The sequence below is a fragment of the Herpailurus yagouaroundi genome, unplaced genomic scaffold (genome assembly GCF_014898765.1).
Source record: "Herpailurus yagouaroundi ecotype Mexico unplaced genomic scaffold, PumYag 166, whole genome shotgun sequence".
NCBI classification, from domain to species: domain Eukaryota; kingdom Metazoa; phylum Chordata; class Mammalia; order Carnivora; family Felidae; genus Herpailurus; species Herpailurus yagouaroundi.
The window spans coordinates 33,411,032-33,438,963 of record NW_024412407.1 but is presented as its reverse complement, the minus strand read 5'-3'; the positions used below and the strand labels follow the sequence as shown (position 1 = coordinate 33,438,963).

The following is a 27,932-nucleotide window of genomic DNA, read 5'->3' as shown; positions in this document are numbered from 1 at the left end:
GACCCTACTGATAACCTGAATCACTATTGTAGACTAGGGCTGCATATCCAAATCTAGCACCAGTGCCTGGGATGCTTCAGGATAACCAGTTTGTCTCTCCTTCCATGGACTCTTCCCCCTTCCCCATTCTAAGAGAAACTCTGTTTAATCCTTGAGTAATGTCTTCCTCTTCCGCCTCCCCAAGCCCATTTTGTACCGTATTCCCCTGTGCTCAGGAAGGACTGGAATAGGTTGTTATATTCCTGCCAGGGGTAGTTAGAAATCTGTTAAATTTCCTCATGACTCCTGGATTTGCATCTCTGTCCTGGGGGCTGTTTTTGTATACTAAAGGAGGTAAGTGTTGGAGACAGCAGTAGTGTATCTCAGCTACAATAAAGTCCTCTGTGTCTGCAAACAGCTCGATTTGTCTTCTCTTACCTCAAACACAACCGAAGAAAAAAAGGCACGGTCCATTAGCTAGGCTTCCAAAGAGGGGTTAATGGGGCTGATGTTTTAATCCTGAAAAAGGAACTGTATTTTTCTATAGAGAAGTCAAATATTACTCGTTTTTTCTCCCCTCGGGTGGCTGAGGGATTACTTCCTCATTGTTATATAGGTTAAAATAATAGCTTGGGAAAGAAGGAAAGAAGAGGGTGCTCAAATCCCTGAAGTGTAAACTCCTCATGAACAGAGACTGCCAGTTCCATTTATTGGTGCCTCCTCAGCAGGTAGTTGGAAAGGCAGGAAAAGCATTGAAAGAACAGAATGGTATATCTGAGGTAAAGAAGAGCTTCTCTGAGTTCCAGGAAGTAGCTTGATATTGTCAAACAAAAAAACCACAAAACTTGCAGCTGGATTTTGAATCTTGTTTTGGTTATGTGCTGTGCATCTGAACTTGGGCAGATTACCCACATTGGCTGATCTTCGTTTTTCTCATTCCTAAAATAAATGTAATTTCTCTTCTAGCGAATAAGCCCAAGCTGCGACCCTTGTTGGAGTTTGGACGTGGATAGATAGGCCAGATGATTGATGGGGTTTGCCCAAACAATATCCACTTACCTGGTGTTGAAGAGACATGTTGAAGGGAATTCATTCCCAGGGACACTGCCAAGCTTTGAAATGTAGAGCTTAGTTGCCATGTTACTCAAATCCGTTTCTGGTCTGGCCCAGAATGCATGTTTTATTTCAGGGGAGAAAAAGGCCTGGAATGAAAAAGTGAAACAGTGTGGCAAAGTGCTTAGTAGAATATTTAGTCACAGATATCATTGCCTAGTGGCCCTCTAATAGACTCCATCACCGAAAGGAGAGGGATGCTATTCCCCCCTTGGTCAAAGATTGGCACCCTGCTCTGGCACCTTAAGGATCCTGCATGGTTGTGTCAGGGCCTGCTGGAGCTGTGGAAGCACCCACAGAGGGACTTCTGTGTACTAGCAAATTGCACCTGCTAGAGGGCAGAACCCTCATGCACCGTGGGCCTGTAGCAGCACCCAGCACAAGCAGGCTTATTGGACAATATGCAAGACATGACCAGCAACTTTTAGAAACACTCACAGGAGCAATAATAAGTAAAAATTCAGCTACTGTTGCTGTGAACTTTGCAGATTCCAGTGTGGAGACGTGTGGGTTAATTAAAATGGTATTACGAAGTTCTTGTCACACACTCAGTACTCAATAGCTGTTATTGTTATTCCTCTATGCCTTCTCCAAGTGGCAGAATTGATTGCTCCTACCTTTGTGCCGCTTTTGTGCGCAGTAGGTATTTCTCCTCTAACTTCAGTTAAAACTGTATTTAACTGGGCTGCCTAGGGGGCTCAGTCAGTTGAGCGTCTGACTCTGGATTTCTGCTCGGGTCATGATCCCAGGATTGTGGGATTGAGCCCGATGTCAGGCTCTGCAGTGAGCATAGAGTCTGTTAAGATTTTCTCTGTCTCCCTCTCTCTCTCCCCACTCCATCTCCCTCTCTGTCTCCCTCTCTCCCCCTCTGTCCCTCTCCCCTGCTCATGCACCTTCTCTCTCTCTAAAAATAAAAAAAAAATTTTTTTTAAATTGTACTTACATGAAATTAACTGAAAATGTTAAGCATATGCCAACTTTACTATATTAGAAAAGAATGGCAGTGGGAAGAAATTCAGTTGTATCCAATACACTATGGTATAGCTGAACATGATTTAGAAATTATCCCTAAAACAAATTTATGGAAATCTACCGGAGGAACAAAAGTTTAAACTACATTTATTTAGATATACTTCTTTATTGTCTGCAGTATATTTAAAGTGGACCCAAAGGATATGTGTGAAAGAATGAAACAGAAGTTATGAAATGTAGAGTGGTAGATATTTCTTTTCATGTTATATATGAGGGAAAATTAATTTGTCAAATGTTTAAGATTTGGCAAAATTATTTGAAGGATGACCAAATGTCTGAGGAAATAGGATTGGATTTAAAGTGATAACAGAAGATCGAGGGGGGGAAAGTGTCTTCTTAATCCTTCAAGAATGTAAAAATTAGTTGCCCAGTGACACAACATATCAAATTTATTAAATGGAACCATGTTGCACACATATCATTTTTCTTTTTTTTTTTTTTGTTAATGTTTATTTATTTTTGAGAGAGAGAGAGAGGCAGAACGTGAGCAGGGGAGGGGCAAAGAGAGGGAGACACAGAATCTGAAGCAGGCTCCAGGCTCCAAGCTGTCAGCACAGAGCCCGACGCGGGGCTTGAACCCACAGACCGTGAGATCATGACCTGAGCCGAAGTCAGACGCTTAACCGACTGAGCCACCCAGGCACCCCACATATCATTTTTCTTTAAAAACTGGAAAGAAGCGGGGCGCCTGGGTGGCTCAGTCAGTTGAGTGTCCGACTCTTGATTTTGGGTCAGGTCACGATCACAGGGTTGTGGAATCAAGCCCCATGTTGGGACCCATGCTGAACTTGGATCCTACTTATGATTCTCTCTTCTCTCTCGGCCCCTCTCCCCTGCTTGAGTGCCCTCTCTCTAAAAACCAAAACCAAAACCAAAACCAAAAAACAACCCTCCCCCCAAAAAACAAAGCCAAAAACAAAAAAACTTTAGAGAACTTTTATAGTTTTGCTACCGGAATAAAAGATCAGTTTTGACTTCAAAGTTTTGTTTGTTTGTTTTTTTAATTTCAGAGCCAAGATTCTTTTCGCTCAGGTCTCAAACAAACATCCTTATTAGACTTTTAAACTCTCAGAGATCTAGATAGTGATTAAATGACCCTGATAACTAAGGGTGTAAAATAAACAGTAAGAAAGAAGCCAAGCCCATTTACAGCTGGCACCCACAACATTCCTGTGAAATAAAAAGCAAGAGTGTTTAAGGTGTTCGCCAGAGAAACAGAAGTTGAGACAACAAAACAAAGTACAAAACTGCAGATATGTCTGGAAAGAAAACACAATCATTCTGAAGATGTGAATGTGAAAGTTAGTAAGAATCCTTGGCAAAAATTTAGAAAGCTTTAAGGGTAGATTGAAACATAAGCATGAAATTAGCAGGAGTGACAACAATGACACAAGAGGTTGGGATTTTATCATGAGAAAATGGAGGAAGTCAGATCAAGTTTCTGGTGTCAATTTTCTTGGTGTTACTTATTGCTATATAACTGTCACTCAGGATGTGTGTGATGCGGCTGATGGAAACTTGAGTGTAATTTTAAACTAATTTGAGATACACATTTCAAATTCCCCTGGTCCAAGTTGAAAGGTTTCTGAAATGGTGTACTCATATGAAGAGAAAGAAATTCCCAAATTGGAACATTTGAAAAGCATGGTGAAGGATGGAGAGGGTTGAGGGCTTAGGATAGAAGCTCAGGAAAGACCAAAAGAAAAAAAAAAAAAAAAAAAGGATGAAAATACGGAGGTCTGAGTGGAGGACAGAGTTGGACTTCATCCACCAGTTTTGCCTCCTTTGCTGGTAAGTGTTCACTTAATAAATTTCCTTATGTGAGGGGCACTGGTGGCTAGGTCGATTAAACACCCAACTTTGGCTCAGGTCATGATTTCACAGTTCCTGAGTTCAAGCCCTGCTGTCAGCTCGGAGCCTGGAACCTGCTTTGAATTCTGTGTCTCGGTCTCTGTCTGCCCCTCCCCCGCTCGCACTCTGTCTCTCTCTCTCTCAAAAAAAATAAACATTAAAAAAATAATAGGGGCGCCTGGGTGGCGCAGTCGGTTAAGCGTCCGACTTCAGCCAGGTCACGATCTCGCGGTCCGTGAGTTCGAGCCCAGCGTCAGGCTCTGGGCCGATGGCTCGGAGCCTGGAGCCTGTTTCCGATTCTGTGTCTCCCTCTCTCTCTGCCCCTCCCCCGTTCATGCTCTGTCTCTCTCTGTCCCAAAAATAAATAAAAACGTTGAAAAAAAAATTTTTTAAAATAAAAAAAATAAAAAAAAATAATAAATAAATTTCCATATGTTAGGCAGACAACAAACAAACAGCATATCTATAATAACTATTAGTATAGTTTGGTGCCTTGATCTGTGCTGAGGTTACAGTAGTCTTACCTACCCTTACTTTTGAGCTATTAACACTAATGTCAACAAAAGAGAAAAGAGGAAAGGGAAATGACATCTTGGTATTATTATGAAAACGGTTTTGCCTTTGCTGACCCCTTAAAGTGTCTGGTGGGCCCTTATCCAAATGCACCAGACTTTGAGAACCACTACTCTACGGGATAATCATCTTGCCACATTGCAGGTCTCACCTCTTATCACTGTCTGCCTTGGTGAGAAAGTTCCACCCACTGAAGGGTATTTGCATTAGCTGCTCCCTTGCCTACAACTCTCCAACTCTCCGTAGGATGGTGTCCTTACTGTTATCAGATTTCCACTCAAATGGCACCTCCTAGAGGCATTTCTTTTGATTGCTTAGTTTAAAAAACATCTCTTTCCCCTATTCATTCTCTATTACATTACCTTGCTTTCTTTTCTTTACAAAAGTTATCATTTAATACTATCTTGTTAGTTAATTAATTAAGTCCCCCCATTAGAATTTAATTTCTATGAATTCAAGGAATACACTGCCTTACTCATTTCTGTATCTCTATCTCCTAAAACAATATAGTCAAAATTCAATAAATATTTATTAAATAAATAGATTTTTAAGAGGATCTTGATGAATTAAAAGATAAGGTGGATTTGGCAGTAATGTGAAAAGTGCAAAGCCTTATCTGGTGGTTTATTATAGTTTTCAGTATTAATTTCCTGATGACCATAATCTTCTGAAAGTTATCTCCGATTTTTAAATATTATTATAATCAGACTTTAATATTGCCTCTAAACCAATATAGAACTTGTATTCTTCTATTTTCCCCTTCTCATTATTACACTTGAGTGAAGCGCAAACTATTTTAGGATTTAGATGAAGCAGCTAGAAAGACAATATAATCCTCCTTACTTGTTAAAAAAAAAAAAAAGTTAATTTCTTCCATAGTGTCTTTAGGGGATAGTGTAAAGTTTAAAAACTATGAACATGATCAACATGGGGATTTTTGAAATCCTTACAATAATGAGACTTCTTATTCAGGAACATGGTAAGTCTGTCCCTTTACTTGACATCTTTATTGATGTATCTAAACGAAGTTTTACAATTACATACATAAGAATAGTGTACATTATTTATAAGAATTATTCATAACTCCTATATGTTTATACATGTTTGTTATTATTAAGTAAATTACAAGTTGTACTTTTTTAATGTTTATTTATTTTTGAGAGAGAGAGACGCACACACACACAAAGTGCAAGCAGGGGAGGGGCAGAGAGAGAGGAAGACACAGAATCCAAAGCAGGCTCCAGGTTCCGAGCTGTCAGCACAGAGCCCGACGTGGGCTCGAACTCACGGACCTCGAGATCATGACCTGAGCCAAAGTTGGATGCCCAACCAACTGAGCCACCCAGGTGCCCCTAAGTTGTATTTTTTAAATCTGTAATTGTTTATGGATAAAAATGAAAAGGTTTTTGTATTGATGTTGTATCTGACAACCTGCTAAACTCTTTTATTACATACTAATAATGTAGTAGATAAAATAAATTTTCAGTATAGGAAAACATTATTTACTAAATGATATTTTTCTCCTTTTTCTTTTTTTAAATGTTTATTTATTTTGAAAGAGAGATAGAGAGAGAGAGAGCAGGGAGAGGCGGAAAGAGAGGGAGACAAAGAATCCCAAGCAGGCTCCACACTGTCAGCACAGAGCCCAATGCAAACCATGAAGTCATGACCTGAGCTGAAACCAAGAGTCAAATGCTTTATGGCTTAACCAATTGAGCAACCCAGGTGCCCCTTTATTGTGTTGTTTTAAACAGGAGTAAGGAGACTGTGCATTTTAGTTTGCTTAGGTGGAAAGGTAAGACTGTTTTTATATTATTCCCCCTCCTTTCTTATTTCCTGTTTTCAACTAACAGTATATATCTTGTTATGTTTATTTTGAAGATAATGCTTTTTAACATTTTACCAGTAAGTGTGATATTCACTCTAAGGATTTGGTTTTGATGTTATTTTATTCAGATTCTTTTATGTTAGTGACATTTCCTTCTATTTCAAGTTTTCCAAGTTTTTCATCATAAAAGAATGCTTTAATTGTATTGTTTTTCTGCATCTACTGATATGATCAAATGCCTTTCTACTTTTTATTTTATTTTATTTATTTCTTTGTGTTTTTTAAGGGGGGGAGGGGCAGAGAGAGAGAGAGAGAGAGAGCGCATCCCAAGCTCCATGCTGAGCGTGGAGCCTGACATGTGGCTTGATTCCATGACTCTGGGATTGTGACCTGAGCTGAAATCAAGAGTCCAACACTCAACTGACTGAGCCACCCAGATGTCCCTACTTTTATTGTTTAATGAGAAAATTATATTAGCATATTTTTTCATGCATTCCTGTAATATACTCCACTTGGTCATGATATATTTATTTTTTTATTTATATGTCGCTAGATTTGGTTTGCTAATATTTATTTGGATTTTTGGATTTTGGATTTTTGCAGTATGTCTTGAGTAATATTGGCCTGTAATTTACCTTCATTCCTTTGTCTGGTTTGGATGCCAAGGTTGTACTAATCCCATAACATGCGTTGAAGACTTATTATTTCTTTTTCTATTCTTTGAAAGAGTTGTATAAAGCTGGAATGATCTGTTTTTAATTGTTCATAGAGGGTGTTTTGTAAAACAGATACAATAATGTAAAAATTATAAAGGGAAAGCTAGAATGTTATGTAAGTGGAGATATACAGTATATATATAAGCTTTTGGGATTGTTTTTTTTTTTTTTTTTTATCAGCTTAATTCTCTGGAGATTCCCGCAGGTTGTTGTATACATTAGTTTCTTCTTCTTATTGCTGAGCATGGTGTAAATGTACCATAATTTGTTTAACCATTTGTCTATTTAAAGATATCTACATCGTTCCAGTTTTAGACTATCATAAGAAAAGCTGCTATGAACAATCATGTACAGGTTTTTTGTGCATACCAATTTTCATTTCTCTGGGATAAATGTCAATGAGTACAACTGCTGGGTAGCATGATATTTGTATATTTCATTTTGTAAGAAACTGCCAAGCTGTTTCTAGAATGGCTATACCATTTTATAGTCCCATCAACAACGTACCAGTGATCCAATTTCTCTGCACCCTCACCAGCATTCACTGTTCCCACTATTTTTAGTTTTAGCCATTCTAACTGGTATGTAGTAATAGCTCACTGTTCCTTTAATTTTCATCTCCCTAATAGCTATAGATGTTGAACATCTTTTCCTATGTACATTTTCCATTTGCATATCTTTGGTGAAATGTCTGTTCATGTCTTTTGCCCATGACCTAATTGTATTATCTATAATTTTATAGTTGAATTTTGAGAGTTCTTTATATATTTTCATATATTACTCTTCTGTCAAATATGTGGTTTGCAAATATTTTCCCCATTCTGTAGCTTTTTCTTTTCATCCTCTTTAAAAGTATCTATCACAGAAAAAAGTTTTAAATTTGATTAAGTCCAGTTTATGGAACTTTCCTTTTATGGATAACACTTTGTGTTGTGTCTAAGATCTCTTTGCCTAGCTGTAGATCCCAAAGATTTTCCTTTATGTTTTTTTTCTAATAGTTTTATAGTTTTAAATTTATGCTTAAGTTGATGATCCATTTTGAGTTAATTTTTTTATAAGTGCCACTGAGATAGAGCGTCATGATGTTCATTCATTCATTCAATCATTCATTCATCATTCATTTGCCTATGATTGTCCAATTGCTCCCATACCATTTGTTGAAAAGGCTGTGTTTCCTCCATTGTATTGCTTTGCATTCTTGCCAAAAATCATATTTGTGTAGGTTTATTTCTGGATTCTCTGTTTGGTTATAGTGATGGATGGATTTGTTTCTACCTGTGACAAACAGTCTTGATGACTGCACTTATATAATAAATTTTGAAATTGCATAGACTGATTCTTCCTTCTTTTTTTCTTTTTTTAAAAATTGTTTTAGCTATTGTAGTCTTTTATCTCTCCACATAAAATTTAAGGTAATATTGTTTATGCCTTCAGAAAACCTTGCTAATATTTTGATAGAAATATTGGGAGGACTGATACTTTTAAGATGTTGCATCTTCCAATCCATGAATACATGTCTCTCCATTTACTTAGATCTTACTTGATTTCTTTCATTAGAGTTTTGTAGTTTTCAGTCCACAAGGAATATGTGTGCTTTGTTAGATTTACACCAAAGTATTTATTTTTTGAGTAATTATGAGCAGTATTGTAATTTAAAGTTTAATCTGTTTTTTTCTCTTCACCTTTCAGAGCCTTCTTTTGTTTGCTTTATATATAATGTCCAAGGTTTTTGGTGTACTTACCAGGGAACAAGTACATTCTATCCTACCTTCCTGGAACTGAAAGCCTACCATTGAATTTTGTCTTTAATTTTCTTTCTTTACCTCATGACTATATTGGTTCCCAGATCCTCAGTTCATAGCTTGCCCAGGTGGGAAGGCCAGATAATGCCGGGGGGCCCCCCGCCCCGGGCCAGTTCATTTTTATATGGCACTCAATTAACTGAGCAATAAACAGTTAATGACCTGATATGGCAGGAACTGCTGTCCAATTTCGTGAGGGAAAAAGGAAGGTGGTTAGCCTTAAGTGTTGGTATCGGCCCAGTGCAAAGCTGTTTTGTGTGTATGAGAGTTAAAGAAAGGGAATAATGAGGAAAGTGTACGATACATATTTATCTGTATACCTTCTCTACACTACGGAAGGAACACTTGAATTGTGAATAATGCAAGTATCTTATTCTGTCAAGAAGTTCTATTATTTAGTCTAATTTATATATGAAACAGAAAACCAATTTCGTGTCAACGGTGTAACAACAATGCAACCACTAGAAGATGAAAGGAAAAAGACGACAACTTCATACGTAGGTATCTAACTTTCTGTACGTTTTTTCCAGAATCAAATTAAGGTAGGTGATGAAAGCTTTGATTTCATAGCACAATGCTTTGTGGAAAGTTACTTAAATAATTTATACCTAGAATTACTTATTAACTGTCAAAACAACCCAGTCAAGGCAAGAATAAACCCAGCTTAGTGTACGTAAAAAATGATGGATTCATAATAAACAAAGTTTACTATACTGAAATGAGATACCAATTAGAGGTTAGCTCGTGGAAATATTTAATACATAGTCAACTGCCACAAAAGTGTCTCATTTTTCACTGTAACGTGGCACATTTTCTATCTCTTTCTGTTGGCAACAGAAGAAAGCTGAAAAGGATGTGGGAACAGTAAATACCATAAAAAAATATAAGAGAAAGGTTGCTGGGAAGACTCCCAACTGCTGGGAGAAGGAAGAAAATGACAGAAGTTTAAAAGCACCCATTTAAATTTCATCTCTCAGTTGCTAAAGATATCTATAATGACCTTAAGTCCCTTCCTTTTTCCGCCCAGAAGCATAATTTGTTCCTGGATCCGCTGATTCTGAACATGAGCTTTTGGGGAGGCATGGCTCCTGCCCGGTTCCAGGGGTGACCCCTGAGTGGCTGATTGAGCTGTGGTAGCTCCACTGCCTTTGTTATCATTACTTGAGGCCCGGCCACGTGATACAATTTTGGCCAATGAGATATGTGGGGAGGTCTTTCAGGGACCTCGCCAAAGTTTTCTTTGCTCTTAAAGAAGAGTAGGAGGGAAACGATGGTCTCTCTCTGACTCCAGACATCAGCCTGTCCAGGCGACATACCTGGACCTGCCACAGCCATCTCACCACTGCCTGAGATGAAGCCAGCACTGATGATGCCACTGCGCCGCCAACCCCAGTGCCACTGTACCTTCGTATGTCATGTGCTTACTTCCTTATTGTTTAAGATACTTTGACTTCGGTGTTCTTACCAATTGACTCAGTTTCCAAACCTACTTTGCTTCAATACAGGAGGCTGTGGTATATGCAACAAGTAAATCACCTGTAGGCAGAGGAGCCAGTAGGTGAGTTAAGAGAACACTATGTTATTGCTAGAGAGCAGTAACACTGGGAACTCTTTCTTGGTGGCGGAATATTATGTTGCTTTTTTCCTTTTTAACTTAAGTTTTTAATCTTCTAGAATCCCCTCTTCATTTATTCATCCATCCATTCATGAATTCATTCGTTCACTCACTCACTCATCCATTATTCATTCAATATGTATCAACACCAAGGAAGATCCTGGTGGCCATTCCAACATTTTAAATAATTTTCAGAATGTTCAAACTCTTCTTATTTTCCAGGGCCAGGAAACAAAGGGCCATGGACACATAAACCGCATTTTCTAAAATGATCTCCCCACATTTTTCTCCAAATCAAAAGAGGATATATTTTCCATCTTAAACAAGAATCTGGGCACTGGGGTGACTTAGTTGGTTAAGTGTCTGACTCTTGATTTTGGATCAGGTCATGATCTCATGGTGGGGAGATCAAGCCCCCCCCCCCCCCCAAACAGGCTCTGTGCTGGGCATAGAGCCTGCCTAAGATTCTCTCTCTCCTTGTCCCTCTGCCCCTCTCTCTCTCTCAGAAAAACTTCCTTTTGTTTTAATGGAGTATCAAACTAATAATCAAACACTAATAAAGTGTTCTTGCAAGATTTTAGCATTTAGAGGATTTGCCTGTTCTGATTGCTGATTCAATCCTCTGATTGAACTGTGTTATTCTGATGAATCTCAGTCACGTTTCATATAGCTTAAAAAGAAACACTACTTTAAACTAACAGGATACATATTTATAGAAAAGATAGTTGTGTGTAAAAAATTTACGTTGGTTAAAAGAAGAAAATAAAAATTCTCTAAAATCTTGCCATAAAAAGATAAACACCATTAAGATTTCAGTGTACATCATAAGATTTTTCCATACAGAAACACATATAAATATATATTTTTCTATCAATAGACTACTTATCTAAATACACACATGATTTTGAAACTGTTTTCACTTGGTAAATTGCAAACATTTAAAAATTTATATATTTATATCTCTATATATATACCTAAATACATATATATGTATATATATTTAGCTATATATGTGTATATATATATAATTTTGTAAATATATATAAATTTGTACATTTATATGTATATAAATATATATTCATATACCTCTATCATTTTCAGGGGTTGAAAATTACTTATTTAACTGATTCCTTGTTATTGGAAATTTAAATTGCTTCCAATTTTTCACTATTATGTATGCTTCAGATCCTATTTATTTTTCTGACCTCACATGTACACTCTTCACCTTGCCCTCTGTGTGCCGAATGCATTGTACTTTCATCAATTTCTTAAATACTCTCTTTCCTCAATAAAAAGTTAACTCTGGGAGGGTAGAAACAGCATTGTTCTTTTGTTCATCCCAAGAGCTCTCCATATTTACTAATAGCACAGAAATATGACTTTTCTTCCATGCCATATCACATGACACCTGAAATGTAGCTGCTTATATAGTCTATTACCCACCCCACTTAGCTCAACCCTCAAATCGCTGTATAAGACTAAGGTTGCCTTGACTAACACCAACAGACACTAATTATTATCATCACCCTTGATGCAATTGCCGATGAATATCGTTTTTTCTTTTCATGTGTTTTGCCAGTTAATTAATTCTGATCTACCTCGGTAGTAAACTTACCTTTTTGATAATCCACGAATTATGGGGAAAATATAAGTGACATTTTTGTTGATGTTGGTACAGTATCAGTTTATGTGTCACTCAGCTGCAACTAAATTAGGTATAAATTTTTGAATAACGTCCTTTATTTGTTGATTAAAAGTAGTCAGCACTTTGATGTTGAAGAGAGAAGAAAGTCCTACACTATAAATTTTTGAATAACGTCCTTTATTTGTTGATTAAAAGTAGTCCTACACTTTGATGTTGAAGAGAGAAGAAAGTCCTACACTGGTTTTTAGAGGTAATATAAACAATTTCACATGAAGTGTCAATATAATACAATGAAAGTAATTGTGTAAATTCCCTTCATAATTTTCATTTCTTCCCTCAATTACATTGATATTTAATGTGAAATTATTTATGTTACCAAGTTAATGTTAAATTAAAATCTGGATTTAATATCTGGGGTTCAATGTGCCATCTTTCTCAGATGGACTCTCCAACCAGAATTATAGCCTCTTACAGATTTTCATGGCAAAAGTCTGCGCTGTCAATGACTGAAATATAGTTGACAACAGGTAGTGAGCCCAAATCTACCATCTGACATGGGTCATCCTCCAATTCTGTTTGAATGCAAGAGCCTTCGTAGATTCATCTATGGCTCTTTCAGAGGATCTAGAGTCACTGAAGGTGCTAAGCTGTGAAGTTATCTGACCCTGGGACAGAATCACGTTGATGCAGCTCTTCTAATTTCATTATATTCTAATTCTTGAATATACATCGTATCTCCAAATCAGTGAAAACAAAAAAAGATAAACATATGGTCCTTCTAGAATTCAAAACTTGGATTCATACCTGGGATTTAATGTGGCACAATATTCACATTAATCTCCGACTTGGGGCACCTGGGTGGCTCAGTCGGTCAAGCGTCTGACTCTGGCTCAGGTCACGACCTTGTGGTTCGTGAGTTCAAGCCCTGCATCAGGCTCTGTGCTGACAGCTCAGAGCCTGGAGCCTGCTGCAGATTCTGTGTGTCCGTCTCTCTCTGCCCCTCTCCTGCTCACGCTCTGTCTGTCTCTCTCTCATAAATAAATAAACATTAAAAAAATTAATCTCCAGCTAGAATCATAGATTGCTTCATTTATTTCTTCCTGGCAACAATCTCTTTGTTTGCTGAGTAACAAATTTTGCTGGAAAGGCCAAATCTACCATTGAACAGGAAATTAGTCTCTTAATAGGTCAGAATATACATAACTTTACCAAAGACGATGGCTTTTTGAAAAGATCTAGACAGATTCAAGGTATTGGACTGGGTTGTATCTACCCTATGAGGCAGTACTGGAGATACTTCTGAAATATTAAATATGCAGATAATTAATGACCAGAGGAAATTAAAATTCATTGTAAATAGTTCACAGATAACAATAAAAGGGAAATTTTATATACTTCTGGGTAATTACTACATCACTCTCATTTAAATCATGAATTGTTATGTTTCTCCAAGTGGATCTTTTTTAAAAAGTTAACAAAGTAATATGAGTGTATGGTAGCAAATCAAATAGGAAAAAAAAAATCTTATGTCACTGCTTTGCAAATTGAGACTGTTATTGCCTCTTTCACTGCCTCTATGCTTCCTGCATATCTTTCACTTCATCTGTGTAAAAGTTATATTGTCAAGATTGCTAATCTGTCTCTTCTATGCTGCAAAAACAAAGAAAAAGACTCACTGTATCACTGCTGTAAGAATCTAGGTTCCAGTACCAACTTTCCAGGAAACCACCTGCCTTATGGATACAAATGGGATTATCTACATTCCTCACATTACTCGAGCTTAAGATACATGAAAAGGTAAATTTTATGGTTAAATAGAGTTGACATACCTAGCTTACATCTAGAGCTGGTACTACATATTTATGTTTTCATTCTAGAAAAAGTTATAGTATTTAATTATATGGTATCAACTGCTTGGATTATTTTGGCCGAATTAATTAATTATTTCAATCGAATTACCGGTAAATCTTATGAAATGCTCATGTTAACGTCATTCTTTTTACCTCAAGGAAGGGTTCCCTTTTAGCAAATTGAAAGATCAACTTAAATACATTAAATGTTCATTTGAGAATAGTGCATCTGTTTCCATATACCTAGATGATACAGATATCTTTGTCTACAGTTGATTCTCCAGTGCTCACTCCGGCAGCACATATACAGTTGATTCTCCAAACTACAATGAGAGAAAAGAACTACTGCTGCATGGGCATAAACCGATATAAACACTTACTGAGTTATTCAGTTGTTATTTTTGAAGCTTAAAGTTTCGATCTTTACCTGGAATTTGTTTTGCCACTGTAAGCAGGTGAGTGTCCAGGCCGAACAACAGCTCCTTTTCTCTCTTCATGACCCATTCTTCTCAGTTGGTGGATGACACAATGGCCACAGCCCAAGGGGTACCCAGATCCGTGATTCACCAGGGTTCAGTCTCTTTTCGGGTCTGAATACAAGGGATTTTATCAAAGTCACTCATGAAAGATCCATCAATAGCTTGTCAGGATATATCAAAGGATCACGGAGATTGTTGGGTAGATGTTTCCCCCGAGATAGCATTGGACCTTAAATGCCAAAGTGATAGCCAAAGTGAGCTATACACCAAAAGAAAAGTGCAATGTACTGCTGGCAGAATGGGAAGTGACTTTTTTTTAAGGGGAAGTAATGGGGAAAAATATTTCCATTTCTTGAAAAGTTGATATATAAACTATACCTTATATCTATTGATCTGGCTAAAATGTACCATTGTTACTATTATTATGAATTCAAACTACCAGTCATCTCCTGATTCTCTACAAATGGCTTCATGCAAAAGAGAATTGATTCCCATGATTCATGTCTAGATTCCAAGTTTTAAATTAATTCTGTTGTCAGAATATGGCTTGGGACGAATGGCAATTATAACGGTTTTCTACATTGCTTCTGATATTTCCTATTTATAGTATAAGCAAGGGAAAGAAAGGTGATATTTTATGTGATCTTTATTTCTATTGCCTTCCTTACATATTTATTTTTCTGATCATTAACCACAGATACTGTTATAGAAATGGACTTAACATTAAAGGTTATTTTAGTCAAAGAAAAGATTTATTACATTATAAAGGTATGTTCACTGAGTATTTTTAATCCTAAGATAATTTTGACTTCTAGGCATAAGAAATTAAGTAGATAAAGAAAGACAATCACTAAATGAGAGGTTTAGGTCTTGTTTGTAAAATGAAGTGTGGTCTTCTATGCAGAAGTACAAAATGAGTTAACTTAATTTTTTTCTGATTTTACTAATTTTATATTAAAAGTTAATATGTGAATTCATGGCTATTCAGTGCAGCATCTATGGATGGAAAAATAAAAATAAATTTTTTACCCTTTCCTAAATACCACCCCTCTTCTCAAAGTAGAAATGACTAATAGTTAAATTCTTTCAGGTCTTTTTTATATTTATATTTAGGTATTTTTCTATTTACCCTTATTTCCACTTTCTACCCATAATTCCCTTTCTAATTATGCCAAGAAATTTTTTTCCCCTGAAAGAACAATACCATATTCAAAAAATTGGCAGTATATTTACTTAGCAAGCAGATGTATTAGATGGATGCTACCTTTGCATGTATCAATATTCAAGTTACTTAGCCAAAGTAGGATAATTGTATACAATAAATTATTTTTAGTCAGTGGCATCTTAAATCATTTTGAAGTGTTCTAGTAAGTGAATTGATCTGCCGAAATAATGGATCAGTCTTTGACAAAATGTGTATAATTAAAAAAGGAAAATAAAAATGGTGATGATAACAACTCAAAAAATGTTCCAAGTAAAGCCAAATAGTCAAATCGAACATAAGTAAAATATCTTTTTTTTGCTCTTTGCGATTTATTTGCAGCAAAACATCTTCCCAGTCCCTCTAAACTTGGTTAACAATAGGATTTATAGTTTTTTGCTAATTAATTTATCAATTAGGTTTTGCTTTATAGTTTTTAAATAAGAAATATAAGCATAAAAAGTAAATTATCTCATTGTTTGTTGGCATTTATTTAAGCAGCATGAACTACGGAAATAAACTAATACAGGGAATCTATGAGAAATTTTTCCCTTCACTCAAATATGAGAAGTCCTAGGTTCATATAATCTTTAACAAAAATAAATCGACAAGTGGAAAATATAAAACAAGAAAGAAAATACTGAATAAATAAGACAACAGAGGAAATGGACAGTGAAGAGAAATGAAACAATACTCTGAGGAAGATTATGAAGTTAGAGTCGCAGCATCGTTAGATATTTCAATTTGCATATTGTTTAATATGAAGAATGTTGTCTTCCCCTCTGTACTTCATGATATAATGAAATAACTGAATAAAAATAAGGAAATGTCATGGGGTGCCTGGGTGGCTCAATAAGTTAAGCGTCTGACTCTTGGTTTCAGCTCAGGTCAGGATTTCATGGTTCATGAGTTCAAGCCCCCGTATGAGGCTCTGCACTGAAGGCATGGAGCCTGCTTGGGATTCTGTCTCCCTCTCTGTGCCCCTCCCTTGTTCACTATCTCTCTATCTCTCAAAAATAAATAAGCTTAAAAAAATAAATGAAATGTCCTATTAATTAGGAAAATATATGTAACACCCACTGACCCATGTGGCTTTTGATATAGGCAAAACTGGGCATGGACCAAAGACTTGCATCTCACACAAAGTTGAGGATATGTTTCTTACCTGGAGTGTTGACAATCACCTATCTTCCTCTCATTCTCCCACATCTAACAGATTCTAATTTTCCAGGTTCTACAGACTCCATGATGGCATATCTGAAGAGAAAAAAAGTTAATTCCAGGCTTGATTTTGTTAGTGTGATTAAAGAAATCACATAAATGAAATTAGAAATCAATGAAGTGTCAATAAAATACTTTGAAATCAGTTGTTCTAGTCTTTCCTTATCTGGTAGTTGGAAAGCAATGACTGAATTCATAACAGTTATTATGACCTCTTATGGCAATTTTACAGTCAGCATTGGTTTTCTGGCATCGATAGCTTCACTTTTCTCCAGCTACATTTTATAAATGATGTCCATTGTCTTCACTTCTTTGGTAAGTTATTTTACTACGAAAAAAAATCACTGATACTTATTACTTCGCAACATCTTTCTATACATACATAAATTATTTCTACAAAATGTCAGATGGTAGCATGAATTTTTACAAAATAAACTCAATAATAAACATATAGTTTATTCCAAACCCCCTAACAAACTTCCTTCTGCAGTTTGGGGGGATTGTATTAAATGTATAGAATAATCTATAATAATTTGTTTGTTTATAGTATCAGATATTTTTGAAAAAGATCAAGGTACATCATTTAAAGTATTCAAATCATTCAAGTATTTGAGAGGTCCTAGGTTGGTATAGTTTTGAGTTGATGTCCCTCCATAAATTTAATTTAAAAATATCCATGTTCAATATATTTTGTATTAATTTTCTCCCAAGTATTAAAATTATTTGTTGCTGTTGAAAATGGTATTTTTTCTCTTATTTATGCTTTCATTTTATGTTCCAATTGATTATTATTTATATCTAACAACATATTACTTATTGTATTTTAATTTTTAACAAGTCAGAATATTGAATGATCTTATTTTTCCTAGTTGTTTTTAACTTGATTCCTTTGGTTTTGTAGATTTACAATGACATAATCTGAAAAGCTACTTTGCCCTCTTCCTTGCAGAATTTTATGTCTCTAATTCATATCATCTGGCTAATTGCATAGACTAGTAATTTCAGACACTGTTAAGTGACAATTGGTGATTTAAGTAACATGTATTTTGTTTTAGTTTTTTTCCCAGTATTTAAACTTCAGACAAAGAAAATTTTTAAAGCAGGTAGAGAAAAGAATTCTCACATACAAGGGAAATGCCATAGGGCTTTTCAGTGGATTTCTCAGCAGAAACCTTTCAGGCCAGGAAAGAGTGGGATGATATAATCAAAGTGCTGAAAGAAAAAACCTGCCAAACAAGAATAGTTTACATAGCAAAGTTGTCCTTCAAAAATGAAAGAGAGATAAAGACTCTTGAGATACACACAAAACGGGAGAATTTATGATCACTAGACCAGCCTTACAAGAAATACTGAAAGCAGTCCTTAAAGCTGAAATATAAAATACATTGGTAAAGGTAAGTATAACATTAAATTTAGAATATTTTAATACTGTAATATAATAGTATGTTAATCACTTAACTTTAGTATGAAGATCAAAAAACAAAAGTATTAAAAATAACTATAGCTACAATAATTTGTTAATGGACACACAATATAAAATAATGTAAGTTGTGGGCGCTTGGGTGGTTCAGTCAGCTAAGTGTCCGACTTTGGCTCAGGTCATGATCTCACAGTATGTGGGTTCGAGCCCCATGCCAGGCTCTGTGATGACAGCTGGGAGCCTGGAGCCTGCTTCTGATTCTGTGTCTCCCTCTCCACCCCTCCCCTGCTCACACTCTGTCTCTCTCTGTGTCTCAAAAATAAATAAATATAAAAAAATTAAAGAAATATACGTTGTGACAACAAAAACATAAAATATGCAGGGAGAAGTAAAAGAATAATTTTTGTAAGTAATCAAAGTTACATCATTATTTGCTTAAAATAGACTATTATATCTATGTTATGTTATGATGTTAAAATGGTATGTAAACCCTATGAATCACAAAGCAAAAACCTACAGTAGGTACAAAAGATAAAGAGAAGGCAATCAAAGCATATTGCTACAGAAAATCATCAATTCACAAAGAATGACAAGAAGAGAAGAAAACGAAACAAAGGAACTGGAAAACTAATAAGATGTCACTAGTAAGTCCTTACAAATTGATAATTACTTTAAATGTAAATGAATTGGTTTCTCTAATCCAAAGAGTGGCTAAAAAGATTACAATGACAAAAAAAAAAAAAAAAGCCAACTATATTCTGCCTATAAGAGACTCACTTCACCTTTAAAAACACACAGACTCAAAGTGAAGGGATGGAAAAAATATTCCATATAAATATTACAAATAAAAGAGAAAAGAGATAGCTATACTTCTATTAGACAAAATAGACTTTAGGTCAAAAACTCAAACAAGAGAAAAAGGTCACTGTATAATGATAAAGGGGTCAATTCAGAAGGGGACTTGACAACTGTAAACACATATGCATACAACATTGGAACGCCTAAATATATTAAGCAAATGCCAACAGATTTGAAGGGAGAAGTAGCCAACAATACAGTAATAGTAGGGGACTTCAATACCCCACCTTCAATAATGAACAGATCATCCAGGAAGAAAATCAATAAGGAGACATTGGACTTGAACTATACTTTAGACCAAATGAATCTAATGGATAAATATAGAAGATTCCATCCAACAGCATTCTCCAGGATAGATGATGTTATGTCAGAAAACAGGTCTTAGCAAATTTAAAGATTCAAGTCATTCCAAGTATCTTCTCCAACCACAATAGTATGGAACTAGAAATAAATAACAGAAAGAAAACTGCAAAACTCATAAATATGTGTAAGTTGCTCATTCCTAAGCAACCTATGGGCCAAAGAAGAAATCAAAAGGAAAATCATAAATATCTTGAATCAAATGAAAGTGGAAACACAAATGAAAGTGGAAATACCAAAACTTATAGATACAGCAAAAGCTGATCAAAGGGTGAAGTTTATAGCAATAAATGCCTATTTTTAAAAAAGAAAGATCCCAAATCAACAAACTAACTTTACACCTCTAGAAACTAGGAAAAGAAAAAGAAACTAAATCCAAATTTAGCAGAAGGAAGGGAATAACAAAGATTAAAAAATAGAAAAGATCATTGAAAGTAAGAGTTGGTTTTTTGAAAAGAAAAATAGAATTGACAATTTTAGCTAAGCTAAATAAGAAAAGGAAAAAATGGAGTAAAATTAGAGAGAGGAGGTATTACAACTGATACTGCAGAAATACAAAAGATTGTAAGAGACCATTATGAACATTATACACCAACAGATTGGATAACCTTGAAGAAAAGGATAAATTACTGGAAACATACAACCTAGCAAGACTGAATCAGGAAGAAATAGAAAATCTGAACAGACCAAGAACAAGTAAGGAGATTAAATCAATAGCCATAAACCTCCCAAGAAAGAAAAGCCCCGATCAGATGATTTCACTGGTGAATTCTATGAAACATGTGAAGTACTAATACCAATCGTCAGACTCTTCCAGAAAAGCGAAGAGGAGGGAACACTCCCAGACTCACAAAGCCAGCATTACCCTGACACCAAAGCCAGATAAGGGCACTACAAGAAAAGAAAACTGAAGGCTAATATTCCTGGTGAATCCAGAGGCAAAAATTTTCAACAAAATACTAACAAACCAACAGTACATTAAATGAATCATACACCATGATCAAGTGAGATTTATCCCTCGCATGCAAGTATGGTTCAATACATGCAAATCAATAAATGTAATATACCACATTAATAGAATGAAAAATAAAAAGTCACCTTAGGATCATCTCAACAGATGCAGAAAAAGCATTTGACAAAATTCAACATCTTTTCATGGTTAAAACTCTCAACAAATTTGGTATAAACAGACCCCAACATGATAAAGGCCATATACGACAAGCTTATGGCTAACATTATACCATGGTGAAAGCTGAAAGCTCTTCTTCTAAGATCAGGAACAAGACAAGGGTGCCCACTTTCACCAATTTTATTCAACATAGTACTGGAATTTCTAGCTAGAGCAATTAGGTAAGAAACAGGAATAAAAGGCATCCAAACTGGAAAGGAAACAAAGTAATATTCTTTCAGTTTGCAGATGATATGATCTTATATAAAGAAAACTCCTAAAGGCTCCACCAAAAAACTGTTAGAACTAATAAACAAATTCAGGAAAGTTGCAGGACACAAAATCAACATACAAAAACCAGTTGCATGTCCATGCACTAACAACAAACTATCTGCAAAGGATATAAAGAATAAAAAAAAAAAAAAAGGATATAAAGAATATAATCCTATTTATAGTGGCATCAAAAACAATAAAATACTTAGGAATAAATTTAATCAAGGAAGCAAAAGATCTATACCCTTAAAACTATAAAACACTGATGAAAGAAATTAAAAAATGATGCAAATGGAAAGATATCGTTTTGTTGGATCAAAAGAATTAATATTGTTAAAATATGCATTCTACCCCAAAGCCTCTATAGATTCAATGCAATCAAAATTCCAATGGCACTTTTTCACAGACATAGAAAAAAAAAAAAAAATATATATATATATATATATTCCAAAATTTGTATAGAACAACAAAAGACCTCAAATAGCAAAAGCAGGAGGTATCACACTTCCTGATTTCAAACTATATTACAAAGCTATAGTAATCCAAACAGTATGGTACTGGAATAAAAACCAATGCATTGGCCAAACAAACAGAACTGAGAGCACAGATTTGATGCATGTATGATCAACCAATATTTGAAAAGGGAATCAAGAATACTTGATGGAGAAAGATTAGTCTCTTCAATAAATGGTGCTGGGGAAAGTGGATATTCACAGGAAAAATAACAAACTTGACCCCTATCTCACACCACACACAAAAATTAAGATGGATTAAAGACTTTAAGGGGAGCCTGGGTGGCGCAGTCGGTTAAGCATCCGACTTCAGCCAGGTCACGATCTCGCGGTCCGTAAGTTCGAGCCCCGCGTCAGGCTCTGGGCTGATAGCTCAGAGCCTGGAGCCTGTTTCCGATTCTGTGTCTCCCTCTCTCTCTGTCCCTCCCCCGTTCATGCTCTGTCTCTCTCTGTCCCAAAAATAAATAAACATTGAAAAAAAAAATTAAAAAAAAAAAAAGACTTTAAGGTAAGACCTGATAATGTAAAACTTTTAGAATAAAACAGAGAGAAAAGGCTCCTTGACATTGGTCTTGGCAATGATTTTTGGATGTGACACCAAAACCACAAGTGACAAAAGCAAAAATAAACATCAAACTACACAGCTTCTGCACAGAAAAAAATAAAATAAAATCAGTCAATCAAGAAAGAAAATGAAAAGGCCATGTATAGAATGAAAATATTTACAAAAAAGTTATCTGATAAGGGACTGGTATCCAAAATACATAAAGAACTCTTACAGCTTAATAGCAAAAAAATAAAACCCCAAATAATCCATTTATAAAATAGGGGGGGAACCTGAAAAGACATTTTTCTAAAGAAGATATCCAAATATCTAACAGGTACATGAGAAGATGCTGAACATCACTAACCATCAGGGAAATGAAGATCAAAACCATAATGAGATACCACCTTATGCCTGTTAGAATGGCTAGTATCAAAAAAACAAGAGATAACAAGGGTTGGCGAGGATGTGGAGAAAAGGGCATACTTGTGCTCTGTTGGTTGGAATATAAATTGGGGAAGCCACATAGAAAACAGCATGAAAGTTCTTTAAAATATTCAAAATAGAATTACCATATTATTGTGACTTTATTAAATTGACATCTGTTAAGTACAGCCCTGGGATGTCAGATGGTGAGCTATGCTTCCACAAAAGACCACAGAGAATTAAAACAGAATACTTTACTACTCACAGGTTTCAGGGAAAGCACACAGCATGCCTCGAGGGGCCACATGGGAAGTCAAGGCCTGGTGCAGGCAGAGAGTGGCAGAACCTAGGGCACTTGCTTACAGAAAGATCCTGGTCTAAGGCCAGATTGGTCTATTCAAACCACAAGAGTAGGGTTTTGGTTAGCTTTGCAGGGGTTTTATCTAAGGAGCACATAAAGGAAAGGCCCCAGGAAGAGGGGAGATTTTTATCACAAGGCCATTGAGGAAAGTCACCATAGGAACTTACATTTACTTATGACTGCCTGCTGCTATCTGAGGCAGAAACTTGCATGAGGAACTAATGTCAGTTTAAGGCCTCTGCAGTCTGCCTGGCCAAACAAGATGGATGCCCAGGCAGCAATATTATGGAGTAGACTTGCTAACCTCTTGATATATGTTATTCAGCAATCCTATTTCTGGGTATGCATCCAAAGAACATGAAATCACTATCTCAAAGGAACATCTACACTCCCATGTTCACTGTCGCATTATTCACAATACCCAAAACATGGAAACAACCTAAGCTGCCACTGATGAATGAATGGGTAAGGAAAATACCTACAATGGAATATTATTCAGCCATAAAAACAAGGAAATCCTGCTATTTGTGACACATGGATGGATACTGAGGAAATGATGCAGAATGAAATAAGTCAGGGAGAGAAAGACAAATACTGTTTCACCTCATTTATATGTAGAACCTAAAAAAGCCAAACTCATAAAAATACAGAGTAGAATGGAGGTTGCCAAAGGCTGGGTGTCAGAGAAATGGGGAGATGTTGGTCAAAGGGTATAATCTTCTAGTTTTAGATGATAAGATCTGGGGATCTAGTGCACAGCATGATTACAGTTCTCGATACTGTATTATAGACTTGAAAGTTGCTAAGAGAATATAACTTAAATGTTCTCCCTATTTTAAAAAAAAGGTAATTATGAGAGGTGATGGATGTATTAAGTAATTTTTTGTGGTAATAATTTTATTTCTTTTGTTTTATTTTTAAATGTTTTATTTATTTTTGAGAGACAGAGAGAAAGAGAGAGAGAGAAAGAGAGAGTGACAGAATGTGAATGAGGGAAGGGCAGAGAGAGACAGGCATGGAGGTTCTGTGCTGAGCGGACAGCCTGATGGGGGTATCAAACTCACGAACTGTGAGATCATGACCTGAGCAAAAGTTGGATGCTTAGCCAAACTGAGCCACCCAGGTGCCCCTTTGTGGTAATCATTTTACAATGTATACATGTACCAAATAATCACACTGTACATGTTAAACTTACATAGTGTTACAGTTCAGTTCTACCTCAATAAATCTTGTTTAACAAAAATCTATTAAAAGTAGCTGATTTGTGATGAGTTACCAAGAGATCTGGGTGGAAGGGCCACTTACTATATCTTTTTATAAAAATTTTTTTTAACATGATCATGTATTAAATTTTCCAAACAAAAAACATTACATAAACATAGTAGGCAAAATAATATTTTGTATATGAGTGACTGAAAAAGTGCTTTAACTCAACCAGTGACTACAATATTAAAGAAGAAAGTAGCATTTAAATATATGAGTAGAAATATTCTACTATTGCTTACTTTAAAAATAAAGTTTAACAAAAAAAATTTTCATTAGGTCAGTGACCCTCCAAAATATTGATTCAATCATTTTTGAAAAATAAGTTTCCTTAAATACCTAAGATTTAACTTCTCCCAGTTACCAGGTGAGTCTCCAATCAGTCATGGCTTTATTAGTCTCCTCCTGACAGCAGTCCCTTAGATTGATAATCACAGTTTCCTGTCTCTGTAGATCCCAGATCTACCACCTACCAGGGGTCAGCCTCCAGTCACATTTGAATATAGGAGCCCTTGTCAAAGTTACTTGCTGGAGAGCCATCCACTGCTTTCTTGGGTTCCCAAAGATCTTGTGGTGCTGGACTGAGTGGCTGGCTTCCATTTTGATAGGACTGAATCTGAGAAAAAGACAAGCAATGTGAGAATACCATCTAGTTGTATCATGAACTCATTATTCTTATGCAACCCAGTGTTGATGCCAATACACTCTGATATATACCATGAATAACAGGTAAAATAGTTACCTGGACCCAACAGATTCTCACTGAGCTCCCTGAATATGGGGCCCATCTATCTTCCTACTTTATTTTCTCTTTCGCAGAGAACCAATCAAGGAGACAAATGAAACACTCTGCTGCAGTTCATTACTCTTAGGCACTTCAGCCCCGTATGTGGAAGAAAGTTTCCAAATTTTTTAAAGATCAGGACAAATATAATGTTTTGTAGGTTTAAGAGACTTCTAAATGGATGTGAAGTTCAAAAAGGGAGAAATAAAAGAGGAGGAATATAGTGGCCACAAAGGTATAGCAGTATATAATAAATAACACATTTTACAAAATAAAGTTCAAATGATATTGTGTTGAATCTCAATTGTTTTGAAAAGTCATGAAATTGAAAATGTTTCAGAGGATGAAAGCATAGAAACCAATAGAACTTTCTTCTCCATTGGGAAGAAACTGGGGATCTTCAGATCTGGGAATCAAAAAGCTTCCAGTACCTTCTTCTACTAGCCCTGGCCCAATGACTTGCACTTCACAAAAAGTCAAAAGCTTTCCTTTCCCCTGAATGGTCAGAGTTACATGTTGCTCACTCATTCCCCTAGAGGTGAGACATTGTTCTCTCAGGACCGAGGCAAAAATGGTCATACCTGAAAGGAAAATCGTATTATCTTCATCCATAATGGCTATGACCACATTTTGATTTAGGCTTCTGGATTTGTGTGAAATAATGATTGTCTTCTCTTGCTTCTATCAATATCTTTCTTAATTTGTTTCAATTCATGGGCAACAGAGAAACTATTCAGACTTGCTATCAATAATATGAATCAATTCAATAGGCTGTCTTCAAATATAATTATTGATTTGTCTTTCACAGAGGCCCTCAGTCTATCACAGATTTTTCCAAGACGGGTATGCTCATTGCTGATATTCCTTCTTGCTTCCAAAACTGTAAATCCTCTGCTGTACAAAGCTACACTCATAATCACAAACAAGATGCTTTCACTATTTTCTGCTTTATTTATGATTTTCTAAAATGATACCTACCATTCATCTAACTCTTGAACTTTCAGTTGTTTCAACATCAATTACATATTTTTATGCCTCCTAAGCTGCCAGTTTCAGAAAAAAGTGGCTAGCTACTTTCTTCCGAGTATACTTTGGACTTAGTGCTATTGTAATTCTTATATATACTGTGTGTAGGTGTGTATGTGTGTGTGTGTGTGTGTGTGTAGTATAGTATAGTATTTCCATACTTGCACATTGTTAATTACACCCAAATGCTAAATCATGTCTTTTGAGGAAATTACTAATATTGGTTTGAATGGAAGGGTAAGTTACAAAACAGGATTTAAATGTAACAAAAATATGAGTAAATTATAATTACTGGAAACACTCAAAATTCATGTAATTTCATAAGAAAACCATAAATCTTTTTCTACTTAAGATATATCTTAAGAATGAAGTTGAAGTCCAAACCTGAAATTTTAGGTACCATTTGGTACCAAATTCTTCAATTAGAATTCATGGCTCCATTGAGTGCCTCATGATAGTAGTCCCTTAAGGTGGTAATCATTACCACCTCCAGTTTTTGTGGATCCCAGATCCACCTGGAGTCCATCTTCCATAGTGATTAAAAACAGTTCTTGACAAAATCAGTTTCTGGAGACCCATCCCCTGCTTTCTTAGGGGGATCCCAAGGGACTGTTGGTGCTGACCTGGGTGGCTGATTTCAATTTTGAAAGAACTGGGTGTGGGAAGAAGAGACATGGAATGTCATCCTAAAGGATGTAGCACGAATTTGGTACAATTGCATAATCAAGAGTTCACTCTATCACAGTCTAACACATCCCATGAAAACCGGGGAGATGTTAAACCTAGCCCACCCTGTTCTTATTTGATTTATTTAAAGTGAAACCATTCTGCCATTTCTACATCTTAATCTCCTTCAAAACAAATTTCTACAATATATTCCCATTCAATTCTAAATTTTAAAAAACATAAAATTTAATGTTCTGGACACTTATGCCCCATGTTCTTGTGTAACAAAAAAAGCACAGCTGAGTGAAGGTCAAACGCATACTCTCGAAATAGAAGCCTACATAAAATAATTCCCTACAATATCAAATTCAAATTAAACCTCCTAAATAGCATTGTGGTAAACCTCAATTGCTTCAGAGACTGGAATAAGCCGAAAATATTTACAGACACACACACAGGCATACTGACCAAAGTAATTTCCTTGTTCTTCAGGGCTCCCTGAGGGGAAAGAAATGGCATTCTCAGAATTGAGTTCCAAAGGGCTTCCAGCATATTCTGCCCTCCTGTGACCCATTGGTTGTTTTGCACTTCACAAAGCAACAGAAGCCCTGTTCTCCCGTTAATGATCACATTCACATATCCTCCTTTCTTTCCTCCACAGTTGAAAGCCTCTGTTTCCCCAGGGCTCAGGAAAGAAATGGTTGACACCTGAATGTAAAACTGCATTGTCACCATGGATAATTCTCAAATGATTATTTTGGCCTGGATTATTTGTTTATGCTCTTTGACAATGTTAATTAATAATTGTGTTTCCTCCGCCATTTCAAGTATTAGTTTTTTATTTTATTTCAATTTACTCATTAGGCACACAGAAATATTCCCAGACCATCTGTCAAAAATATGGTTCAATTCAGAACACTCTTTTTTAAATTTTTAATTTTTTTCTTTTTTTAAATGTTTATTTATTTTGAGAGGGGGCTAGGGGCAGAAGGAGAAAGAGAGGAATCCCAAGCAAGGTTCCATGCTCAGTGTGGATCCTGACGAGGGACTTAATCCCACAACCCTGGGATCATGATCTGAGTTGAAATAGGGAGTCAGTCACTCAACCGATTGAGCCACCCAGGCGCCCCCAGAACACTCTTTTAAAATAGTTATTGGTGGGGCGCCTGGGTGGCGCAGTCGGTTAAGCGTCCGACTTCAGCTCAGGTCACGATCTCGCGGTCCGTGAGTTCGAGCCCCGCGTCAGGCTCTGGGCTGATGGCTCAGAGCCTGGAGCCTGCTTCCGATTCTGTGTCTCCCTCTCTCTCTGCCCCTCCCCCGTTCATGCTCTGTCTCTCTCTGTCCCCAAAATAAATAAACGTTGAAA

General features: G+C 36.0%; 1 protein-coding gene across 5 annotated transcripts in view; it reads right to left on the bottom strand.

Annotated features, from left to right (window-relative positions):
• The window catches only part of GUCY2C (guanylate cyclase 2C), a 146,707-nt gene that overhangs the window by 87,184 nt on the left and 31,591 nt on the right, over positions 1-27,932 (bottom strand). For 3 of the 5 annotated variants that reach the window (XM_040488846.1, XM_040488845.1, XM_040488849.1), the window contains exons 2-5: positions 24,564-24,706; positions 16,850-16,941; positions 14,432-14,594; positions 1,039-1,181 (exon numbers count right to left, since the gene is read on the bottom strand). In XM_040488846.1, the coding sequence (XP_040344780.1) occupies positions 1,039-1,072 (34 nt within the window). In that variant the 5' untranslated portion in view covers positions 1,073-1,181; positions 14,432-14,594; positions 16,850-16,941; positions 24,564-24,706. Of the gene's footprint in view, positions 1-1,038; positions 1,182-14,431; positions 14,595-16,849; positions 16,942-24,429; positions 24,525-24,563; positions 24,707-27,932 lie in introns of those variants that run through there. The other 2 variants (XM_040488847.1, XM_040488848.1) reach the window with 2 other exon arrangements.